General features: G+C 42.5%; 1 protein-coding gene across 2 annotated transcripts in view; it reads right to left on the reverse strand.

The window, feature by feature from the left end:
• ARHGEF16 (Rho guanine nucleotide exchange factor 16) overlaps window positions 1-8,449 on the reverse strand; it is a 59,823-nt gene extending 51,374 nt beyond the window's left edge. Inside the window, exons 1-3 of one of the 2 annotated variants that reach the window (XM_066607376.1) lie at window positions 8,293-8,449; window positions 6,935-7,047; window positions 3,429-3,992 (exon numbers count right to left, since the gene is read on the reverse strand). In XM_066607376.1, coding sequence (XP_066463473.1) covers window positions 3,429-3,977 — 549 coding nt within the window. In that variant the 5' untranslated portion in view covers window positions 3,978-3,992; window positions 6,935-7,047; window positions 8,293-8,449. The remainder of the gene's footprint in view (window positions 1-3,428; window positions 3,993-6,934; window positions 7,048-8,292) is intronic. The other variant, XM_066607375.1, reaches the window with a different exon arrangement.
• Between the last annotated feature and the right edge of the window lie 3,875 nt (window positions 8,450-12,324).

Genomic DNA, 12,324 nt, shown 5'->3' on the forward strand with positions numbered 1-12,324 from the left:
ACATCCCAGAATTGGGTTTGCTTTTTTTTACTGCTGCACCACACTGTTCAGTCATGTTCAGTCTGTGATCTATTAGTATACCTAAATCTTTTTTCACATGTCCTTCACCAAATGCTAACTATTGTGCATGTGCTTTTTTTGTTGTTCTTGCCCAGATGTAGGACTTTGCATTTCTTCCTGTTAAATATCACTAATCAGTCACAGCCCACTGTTCTAGTTTGTCTACATTTTTTATTTTATTTATTTTTAATTCTCTCTTTCCTGGTTCTTCAAATCTATGGATACCTTCTATATCTATTCCTCTTAGCTTTGAGTCACTGGTTCATGTTTCCCCTCAATTCTATCATCTAGATCAGGGATCCACAACTCCAGTCCTCAGGGACCACCAACAGGTCATGTTTTCAGGATCTCCTATAGTAAGAACACCTGTGGCAATGTCTGAGGCACCGACAATAATTACATCACCTGTGCAACACTGAGGAAATCCTGAAAACATGACCTGTTGGGGTCCCTGAGGACTGGAGTTTGGGGGGGGGGGGGGTGGGGGGAAGGACACTGATCTAGATCATTTATGTTGAACACCACACGGCTTAGGATAGAGTCTTGTGGTACCCCACCTGATACATTCTTCCACTTGGATGTGCAGCCATTTATGACCACTCTTTGAGTACGATCAGTCAGCCGGCTGTGAATCTACCTAACAGTTGCCTTTTTAATCCCATATTTGGTCATTTTTAAATTAAGGATGGTTTATGATGCTTTGCCAAATGCTTTGCTCAAGTAAGATATCTAACGCATTTTCCTGATCCACCCAGGAAGTTAGAGTAGTCTGGCATAAAGTTATGCTTGGCCAAAGTGAGACCATTCTTCTGCACAGCTATGGGTCGTTGTAAATCTACTCTCTAGTACAACCTTCTCCACCTATACACAATTTGCGAGGTTGCACCTGTCACTTACCATGAGAGTTGCTCTGCGCTTCCATGGGTTCTTACGGCTGCTACACCACTCCTTTTAAAAGCAAAAACTCGAATGAGCGGTGTGGAAAGCACTGCCCAATAGCAGGAGAATGTAGTCTTCCAGGATATAGTACATACAAGTATCTTTATTAAACAGACTGCGTGTTTTAGGGTAAAATAACCCCTTCAATAGACCTTGCACCAGCACCATGTACAGCGGACTACTAGTCATTGTCAACACAAGGTCAGAGCAGTCATAAAATAAGCAGGGACAACCACAAGCTTCAAAAAAATAAGTGGAAGACGTATACCCTCCCCCCCTCTCTTTTCTACAGGTAAAGGAGTGGTGACAATCCCAGGCGCCTACACCTATGTGACCCTTCATGTAATGACCTAAAGTTCGATGTCCAAGATGCAAAAAAAAGTTGCTGCTTTCCATCAGAAACAGCCCCCAGACTGTCCAAAAGTTGTTTATAATATGGTAGCTCAGGCCTATTCAATGCAATGTAGATGAGCTACAATATCAGACACAACTCATTGTCAAGTGGGGCTGTATAGCGTGAAGAAAGCAGCCATTGTTTGTCTAATTTCAAAAAACTTCCTTTAAGTTTGACTATTTAAATCTCTCTAAATGTCTGTATAGATTTTTTTTTTTAAATCATGGTCCTACTCTGGAGAGGAAGTTGGCCATAACAAAAAGTCCCTGACTCAGAGAGGACCCTCGATCATCAGCAACCCTGTTCCTCAAATCCATGAATACCTTCTATACCACCTAGAATTGCTGACTGTACAATGCAGGCTGATGAAAGAGCTAGGGGCGGTGGAAGATATGGCCTCAAAAAGGGAGAAGTGGATAAGGTTTCAACCTTTGGGGTGTTTTGTATGACGCAGGGCAGTGATCCCAATTTATTGGCTGTGACTCAGAAAAGGCAGAACAGGTTCTAAATTAAAGGACAAAAGCAATCAGAGTAGAAGCTAAAACATAAACCTTATTACAACTATAGATAAAGAGCAAGCAGCCAAAAAGATACATAGATACTTTCAACATGAAAACCTTGCTGGTCCCACCATATAGAATAAAGTGCCAACAATGAGTCTTCTCAAAAAGGGATTGCAAGGATGTTCATCATAGGTATGATAAATAGATGTGGAACAGGGAAGATATGAGTCCACAACCCACCTCATAGGCACCACACCTGATTATAACTGTCAAAGCAGAAGAAAATTTTTTTGCACAGCCCAATAAATTTGGCCATTGTGCAATAAACCCTTCCCAGCTAAAATTAGGACCTTAGGGCTATTTCAGACGACCGTATATCAGCCGAGTATTCACGCCGGCCGATATACGGCGTCTCTCTCTGCAGGGGGAGGAGCCTGGAAGAGCCGGGAGTAGTGCTCTGAGCTCCCGACCCTCTCTGCCTCCTCTCCACCCCCTCTCTGCCCCTCTGCACTATTTGCAGTGAGGAGAGGCGGGACAGGGGTGGAGCTAATTCACGGCACTTAGCCCCACCCCCATCCCACCTCCTCTCATTGCATATAGTGCAGAGGGGTGGAGCTCAGAGCACTGCTCCCGGCTCTTCCAGCCTCCTCCCTTTGCCGAGAGAGATGCCGTATATCGGCCGGACTGAATACCCAGCCGATATATGGTCATCTGAAATAGCCCTCAAAAAAAGGGGGATAATAAAAACTAGTGGAAAGCAGGATCTAGTAGAACCACCCAGGCGATTCTGGCCCAATGGGACACAACTATATCCCTGGTTCTAAGGGACATCTTCAGCAAACCAAGATAGTTTGAGTCTGGCTGGTGGGGCAACAGGCTCTGTTCCAATTTATAGGGTTCTATATAGAAACTGGTATTTATTGATACCCCATTGGGCCAGAATTGCCTGGGTAGTTCCATTAGATCCTGCTTTCTGTTAATGTTTATTATCCCATTTTGTTCAAAGGTCCTTTTTTTTCTGAGAAGGACTACTTATTGCACAATGCCCAATTTATTGGGGTGTGCAATAATTTTTTTTTTGGGATACATCCTTCTGCTTGGACAGTTACCTGTATCACGTGTGGTGTTGCTCCTGCACATTTATTTATTATCGTCATGTGAGCGCCCTTGCAATCCCCTTTTTGAGAAAACACATAGTACGCACCTTATTCTATATGGTGGGAACAATAGTGTTTTCAGGTTGAAAGTATCTTTTTTGGCTACTTACTCTGTTTTTATCTTTAGTTACAATAAAAGTTGCTTTAGGTTCTGATCTGATCAATTTACTGATTGGGTCTATAGTTAGTCTTTCACTTTGATTTAATTTTTTCTTTTTTTTGGGGAGGGGGTGGGGGTTTGAGGTTGGGAGAGGGAGATAATATTTAGTGGATTATACACGGATACAGATAGGAAACAAGTTGAAGACACAACACCTCATATACCATGTGAATGCGCAGCATATTCAATATATACATTACTATAAAAACACACACCTTTGATCTTCCAGGGCTCTTTGGAGGTGGTGAATTTGGATCTTCTGAAACTGGCATTAAGGAACAGACTGGCTTTGCAGTCTCATACTCATCATCCTTAAACGCTCTCATAGCCACCCGGTAAGACTGGTTCCTTAAGTTTCTTTTCAGTGTACCCTCACCCTCAGTCTCATCTTCTGGGGAGTCTATACAGAGGTCAGGAGTAGATATCCTTTTAGGGTCATTGCGGGCAAGTTCTTTGCTGGAGGTTGTTGCAGCAAAGCTGTGATGTCTTGGGACTTTGGTTTTAGAGGCAATAGCCAAGCCTCTTGGGATCATTTGTTGGGTTCCAAGCTTTTGTGCAGCAGGACTCTCAGTGCTCAGGATAATCCGATGTGCCTGCACTGGGGAGGGACCCTGATCAGGAACATAAGATGCGTTTTCCATGGTGTTCTCAGGCTTTTTTTGAAGCGAAGAATTTGAAGTGGAGTTGAGGTCCAGGTATTGGTTTTTCTCCAAGAGAAGGAAAGATTTCTCCCCCACTGATGGATCGGAGTACCGGTGAGACATCTCAAAACGTTGTCTCTACAAAATAGAACCAACTCATTATTTGTATACCCGAATAACTTTGGAAAGAACACAGGTCAGCAATGTAGTAAGGGGGTGGGGGGAGAAATCAGCTCTGAGCGTGAAGTATTACACAGAGCAACATCATAAACCTCAAATGAAAGTGAAGCTACAGACCAGAGAGCAATAAGTCCCGAAGAGTGGACGGTTATCCCGCTGCTTAGTTCTAAAGTGATAAAATACCAACAAGGAAGATAAAGTGAGAAGAATTCGGAGTGTGTTCCAAGTTCAACTCCATAACTGCATTGATTTTCATTGCAGAACAATCTGTTAGGCCATGGCTACAAGGTTTATGGGATAATGGATGGGGGAGGGGGTGTTGGAAGATTAAAAAACAAACAAAAAAAAGTCTTCTACCAATATTTTAAGACTTAATTTCAAACTATGCACCCTTTGATCTTATCAATAACCACCCCCAAGTGAAGCAAAACCTATAAATGTGATAAAGTTAACAAAAGAGTATTGATAGATTCCCCATAAACATGCATGCTTAGCGTGGGGAACAAGCCATGGCAGACTCCTCTGACGCTACTATAATCTTATAGGTACTTAAAATCCCTCAAAGTACATACACAAAAGCCCTGTTCCCAATGGTCACCAATTTTCAAAAACACCTCAATTTTTCATAAATTGTTAGACACACGACTATGGAGAAGCATTATATACAGGGTCAGAATGGCCCACCAGAGGATCCTCCTATAGACACAAGCTCTGACACAATGGACCCCAAAGGTCCAGCAGAAAACCCAATTTCAGGGTGACTTTGGATCAGTAGGGTCTATTTCTTATAGGATGATTTACAAATAACCTGTTAGATCTTATTGACAACACATCCTGTGTGGACCATAGTATAGATTACAGTGCAATTACAGGGGACATGCATATGTTCTGTATAGATGGAGGATGGGCTCTACATCTCCAGTGCATCAAAGGAATTTCAGTTCAACACCGAGTAGTTCTAACATCACAGTTCTCACTGGTCCCATATACTTAGGATCAGTACATTAATTTTTGCTCCCCTATTCCTATAGGCCCTTTACTTCTGCCTGGCTATATAACTTGTTTCCTTATGACTCAGGACCTTAAACCAGGATCTCAGATTACAAACTAGAGTCTTTATATCAGGGCTACACCCTTTCTGTGCAAACTTGCAATTCATATGTGGACAATGCAACATGATACTGTATGAGGGCATTTATGACATTGCAAAACAAAGACGGATATAATAGCATGCATGAACCCCCTCCCCAGTGACTAGTACTGGAAGTCTAGAAATCCCCTTACTGTGACACAATAAACCTGGTGCAGTGTCTCTACATGCAAGCTGGGACTTTGTAACAATCACAAGTGAACCCAGCGGCCAATCATCCCATACTATGCAATGTTGGGCTGGGGAAGCTCCTTTCTGGGTTAAGCGCTGCGGAATAAGTTGGCGCTATACAAATAAAGATTATTATTATTATTATTCTGGGTCTCTGCCTTCATATCTGGAAGAGAGGATGACATATCCACATAACAGCAAAGAAGAGGTCTATTGGAATAGGCTCCCCCTTCTGCTGACTGGTCCTGTGAATACATAGTTCCATAGAAGTCTGGCAGCGACTTATCTCTAAATGAAGATAAATGTGCATGTTTAAAGGTGCAGTCAGAAGGAGAATATTCCAACATTCAGCTAACAGCCATCCAATGTAGAGCACCAATACCAATAAAAACATGTTTATTAAATAAAGTTTGTGTTGCTTTTACTGTTACAGTTTGAAAGTCAAATCGCACAAGTTTCCAAATGTGATGAGTAAGGATTTGGTGCTCACTGGAAGGATACTGAAAAGTGTAGTAGGTGAGGGGTCTTGATTGCCAGGTGAAGACGAATATTCCTAGGTGCTGTAAACAATCTCATAGGAGAGAGCGGCTAGAGGGAAACTCCAATCATGGCATGAAGGAGGAAGATATAAATGAAATAAAAGAAAAAAAAAGAAAAAAACCTCAGCGCTCGCACCGTGGAATAGGTGGAAATAGAGTATACTGAAGAGACTAAAGTTATATCACTTACTTCAAGGAGGCGCCTTTAGGGTAGGCGCCTCCTAATCCAAATAGGCGTATCAAATATGGTACCGATCAACAATGATGAACAGGTTCCACGATTTTAATAAAATAAAATAAAATAAAAATATAAGTGAAGTAAGTGATATAACTTTAGTCTCTTCAGTATACTCTATTTCCACCTATTCCACGGTGCGAGCGCTGAAGTTTCCAAATGTGTCACCTCATTGGAATTACTGGATTTATCTTACATTTGACAGCAAAAGATGGTGCACTGCTCCTACTAGCGCAGGGGTATACAACTTGTGGGCCCTTAGCTGTTGCAAAACTACAATTCTCAGCATGTTCTGAAAGCCTTGTCTACTAGGAGTTCATGATTTTACAATGGATTTAGTTTTTCGGTACTTGTAGGTTATTGGTCACCACTTTTTAAAATTAAATTTTACAATTTGGTCACCAATATACGTGTGTGCAAAAAAAAAACAAACTACTATTTCTAAAGCCCAATGTCCACAGGCGGATTGATTTGCGAAATCCGCACTGTTGAACCCGCGTGGGAGATCCGCAAATCAAACCGCCCATAGGGAAGCATGTGCGTCCGCAAATTAATTAAAGCATGCAGATTTGAACTGCAGACCTTTTGGTCCGGAAAACAAATCGCAGCATGCTCTATTTCTGTGCAGTTCCCGCATTGAAGTCAATGGAAGCTGTCCGATCTGCGGCCCTTCCGTAGCTGACACTGGCAATCCGTGGGAAAACAGGAAATTTAAAATAAAAATAAATCCGTTCTGCGCACGTTTGACGGTGAGCGGTACAGAAAACCCGGAAGTACTGAAGTACGCGTGGACGTCGCCACTTACCCGCACAGGTATGCAGGGTCCTTGGCCGTGAGCAGGGTGGGATTCCACTGTGGGCTCCAAAAACACGGAATCCGACCCACCCGCGGACACGAGACTTTAAACTGTTTGTTTCACTAAAACATAAATATTTATAACTAGTTAGGTGGTATGAACACGACAATAGCCTGCAAGATAGCGTACACGTGGGAACTCCAAAACATTGTGAAGATAACCCACAAGTACCAGTTCTTATAGCTTTCAAAAGTAGGCTCCACCCCTGAACGCCATGAAACGGTATGAATACTCATGCGCGATATGGCGCTGTAGTACCCTGGACAGATTAGTATCAAGGTCACAGCCATCAATAGCATCATAAACAAACTGTACTTTCATCTGCTTCCTTATGGTGGTCATACATGGCAAGAGGGCACAACCATGAGTGAGTTGATTAGCCATGGTCTTTGGATGCATTGACATGCTACACCACAGCATTAAATACATTGCAAATTCTATATAATTAGCAAACTGGTCACTTACGCCAGTGCAAACTGGTCACTTTTTGTGACATACAAAGCACCACTTTTCTGACATCTAATTTGAAAATTATTTCTTTGTTTTGGGGGTGGAATGTTAAGAGATTTATCATCAGGAGTTGTCATGCTGCTGTATGCTTTTTTTCCCCTCTCTCCAGTACAAAATACACCAAATTAATCTTATTATTACATGATGATGATAAGATTGGCCCATTTCTAAATAAGTCTAGAGATGTCTCTATACATTGTATGCCACCCATTTACTGGAGTAACATTTTAAAAAGCCTTAACGTTTTGCGCAACGTCTCAGTTGATAGATCTTCTCTGTAAACCACTAAACCCCACCTCATTTTCTAGATACTTTTGAAAAGTGTCTTGTGAGACTTCACCATCTGTTCCTTTTTGGCACAAATCAATAGTAAGTTTGTCTAAAGAGAAGATGGAACTTATGGCAGAATTCTGCTGCAGCACCAATAGTAATGTACTCCATGGCTTCACTGTGACTGATAAGATCAGCAACAAAGTATCATTCCGCTCAGTGACATTGTATCTCAGTTCTGCAACAAAGTTACAGAGTATTTAAAACAAGCGCTTCAAAAGTGGTCGGACAATGCAACATTCTGCTATACAGGTAAAATGCAAGATTGTGAAGCCAAGAGGGAACTACTAACCTCATCATTGTTGCTGTAAGTGTGCATTAGAACAAGTAATAAGAGAGCAGTGAGAGCTGCAGATACTTATCACTCCCAGGACTGGAGGGAGTGGAGCTTAGAAACTGACATCTGTGTGCCAGAAAGTTCCCTGCAGTAGAGTGGGATGTATATAGCCAAGACCCCCTCCCCTTACCTGGCTGGGGCTAGCAGCAATGCCTGTGGCTCCTGGGGGCCTCCATGTTATCTTATGTGCTGCAGTTTTCTCTGTCCTCAGCCTGCACTCTCCATTCTCCTCCCTGCACTCACTTCCTGTGTCTCCGGCTCCTCTGCTGGTTCAGCCCAGTGACTGTAATAGTGCTGACATCACCCAGGTGTGTGCAGGACAGGGGAGGAGGCAGAGGGGCCACAGCCAAACTGGAATCACCCAGTTCTTGAGTCCTGTCCAGGCTTCTGTCTCCCTAGAAGGTGCAGTGGGAGGTTTGCAGTTCTTTCTATAGCACTGATACATTTCACAGAGCTGTGCAGGCAGCCTACAGAGGCTGAGAATACAGGGAGCTGGAGATGTATTAATAGTTACTGGAGATGCAAGAATTGGTTTATAGTTCAGTGATAATCATACAAAATGCATAAAATTATCAAAACGGCACATGCAGCGAAATATATTTAGTATGATTTGCTAGGCATTTCTTTTTAAGGCCTGTGTCACACGAACATATTTGTGCAGTGTTTTGCACGCAATAGATAGTGAATAGAACCCATTTATTTCAATGCATTCATTCACATAAGCATATTTTGCACGCGCATTTCATTTGCACAAAAAATATGTAGCATGCTCTATTTTCCTGCACTTGTTTTCTTTTTTAAAGGCGCACAAATGTGCATTATTTGCACGCAGAAAAAGTACAGTAAAACACACCTGTGCGCAAATATGCACTGTGCAAATACACAATGCAAATGCGCCATAAATGCGCTCACGCCGTGTGACACCGGCCTTAGTCCAGCTTCACCTGGGCATAAGTGCATTCATGCGTGCATTTGTGCTGCAAATTTGAGAAAGAAATATATGTCTCACCAGCAGCACTTTAAAGTATCCCCATAAGGGCGCATTCAGACAACCGTATATCGGCCGGGTATTCACGACGGCCGATATACGGCGTCTCTCTCTCGGAAGAGCCGGGAGTGGTGCTCTGAGCTCCGGCCTACTCTCTGCACTATTTGCATTGAGGGGAGGCGGGATGGGGCGGAGCTAATTCCCAAAAATCCAAATGAGTTTAATTTTCCCATAAACAATACAGATAGTGCAGCGACGTTTCGACCAACGGTTTGGTCTTTATCGATAAAGACCAAACCGCTGGTCGAAACGTCGCTGCACTATCTGTATTGTTTATGGGAAAATAAACTCATTTGCATTTTTTTGCACCTATCTATGCTGCTACCTGATCTTTTCTATTGTGCTGCATATTTGCATGCACCTGTGCGTGTTTTGCTGTAATTTTTGCATGCAGTTACAAGCATGGGCCACTACTTAGAGGTCAGAGGACAGACTTCCACTGCTTCCACTCCGACCCTGTTTAATTGTGGTGCTGTCAGCAGGCGCAGTATCAGCTGAGCAGTCGGGGTCCCAAGTGACGGACCTCAGCCGATGAACTATTGATGATCTATCCTAAGGCTAGGTCATCAATAGTATTTTCCCCTATAAGTTAAATTAGTTTAATATGTGCTATGTTCGTGCTCAATACGCATGAAAATAGAACATGCTGCGTATTCTTTTGCACAAATGAAAAGCGCACACAAATCTGCTAATGTGAACGAATCAATTGAAATTAATAGGTTCTATTCACTGCGTACTGTGCACAAAAATGCATTCGTGTGAATAAGCCCTACTTGGCTGCTGCACACAGACACCAATAATTTGTACAAAAAAATAGCAGAATTCAATAAATTTGCCCCATCTTTATATCTGCTCTTTGCCTCACTCCTATATGCAGAATTGCCTGTGCCTGAGTGCAACGTTATTGCGGAATGATGCTTTTTGCACTCACATCGCCATATTTTACTGTACTTTTTGGGCTCACAAGGCATGTTCATTTGCACGCGACAAAGTCGCACTGATTGAAATGGCTAATTAGTCTAATGAGTTCCAGTTGTGTATTTTTTCCTGTGCAATTACGCAGTGTTTCACGCATCTCCTAGTATATTGTGCACACATTTGCACATCCCCATTGACTTCTATGGGGATCTTGGGTGCGCAAATGTGCTAGAAGACAGAGCATACCGTGTTTTGGCTTTTTTTGCGCGACCGAAATGCAAAGCAAAAATACACGCATCTGAATGAAACCATTGAAATCATTGGGTTCAATTCTCTGCATATTGAGCACCGAACTTTTACGTACCAATACTCCCGTGTGAAGGGGGCATTAATACTCAAAATTACATATAAATTTAATGCTGAATAGACAGATTGCATTGCTGAAGCCCACCTTATCTCCTGATGCATGTTGGGAAAAAATGCAGCGATTTTACAGAAGTTGCACATTAATTAGGGCTTGCAGTTGTGATGCACCATTATTTATCCGCTATGGGCAGTGTTGAACGATCTCATGTCTATTACAGAACTCCCACCAAATGTATGTGTCATTTGAACCTTTGCTACTGCCAGAGATAAGCACACTAGAAATGCTTGGCAACCACTTTTATGATTTTCCGTCATGTCTTAATGTGTCGGCCCTAAGTGGGCGGGGCTTTGTATTTGCATGATGTCTCATTTAGGCCACCTGTCCACGGGTGTTGCGTTTTAACGCAGCGAAATTCCACTGCGGAAGAACACTAAAGTCACCACAATAAACCTATCATTAGGATAGGTTCATCGAGGAAAATTGGGTTGGATTTCCGCTCTTTTACATCGGGCTGCACTTTCCATAGTTATCCTATGGAAAGCGTTTCATGCGTTACCCACGTGTGGATTATGGCTGCGGATAAGGCAATAAAATATCGCCCATGGACAGGAGGCCTTATTAGGTTTTTTAGAACACTGCACTATATTGATCAACAGGATGTCTGGATGTTGACAAATATGGTGTATGCTGCATGGGGAAATAGATACCTCTCTACTTGGGGGCGGTCCAGTATTAGTAAATCTGCCCAAATGTTTTATACAAACGATGCACAATTGTGACACATGAAGCTGCTCCCCTAGCTGAAGTCCAGTAGTCATTAGGAAAGCATGCACAGAATGGGACCCAGACACTATAGAATCTGGCCTGTTGTGACTATGCTTAGTACATCGGGGTTAATCCGGGCAGCTATGGCCCATCCATGAGATCCAACACAAGCTGTGTCTAGCTGATAGATTAGCGTCCTGTACTGCAGACGTGTACATGGCCCTCATCTGCTGGCAAGCACTTAGATTTCTCTCAGTGGCTGGGGATTGCATGTTCTAGATTTGAGGAGGAGGAGGAGGAGGAGGAGGATAGCGTGTGGGAAGCAAACAATTAACCATTTTACTGCTGAAGGTGAAGGGTGACATTCCTTCCCATCCAGCAGCTGACAGCTCAGTATTGTACTGCATGAGAGCAGATCTGGTAATATGCTCCATGCAGGGGAGACAATCGTATTGCATTACCTGCATCACGGGGTTCAGTATGAATGACTTCTGTGATGTGGAACTGACGTCACCACAGCTCCCCACTGAGACGGCCCGAGACTTAAATAACCAAAGAAACTGTTGCAGGGTTTTGCACAAAAAGTTCTGCAGTTAAAGCAAAAACAAAAAAGTGTTTTCTAAAAGTACAGTATATAGTATAAGGCTGGGCTCAGACAAGCATGGGGTAAATTGCAGCGTGTATAACAGCGTTTTACCGCATATGGCAGTGATTTTTGACTACCCATGACAGCGTATCTCACACACGCTCTAATGCGCAGTCTTCCTGGTTTAATTTTTTTTTAATTCCCCGCTCTGACGCTTGGTGCTGTTACTATAAATGCTGCAATGTAATTGCGTATGTACAGTGTTTATTACATACCCATAGAGAACAATAGGGTTCTTTCTCTTTTTACATACGTATTATACGCAATGAATATACACAAGTGTGAATGGATCAATGTAATTCAATACATAACTGTTTAGGTACAATTTACTGTCAATAGAACTTACTTCAATTCAACTTTCACTAAAGTTTTGTTTCCTTGATAAACCTGTATAACACCTCTCCATAAACAGCGCCAT

This window comes from Eleutherodactylus coqui, chromosome 6 (genome assembly GCF_035609145.1).
Source record: "Eleutherodactylus coqui strain aEleCoq1 chromosome 6, aEleCoq1.hap1, whole genome shotgun sequence".
Taxonomy (NCBI): domain Eukaryota; kingdom Metazoa; phylum Chordata; class Amphibia; order Anura; family Eleutherodactylidae; genus Eleutherodactylus; species Eleutherodactylus coqui.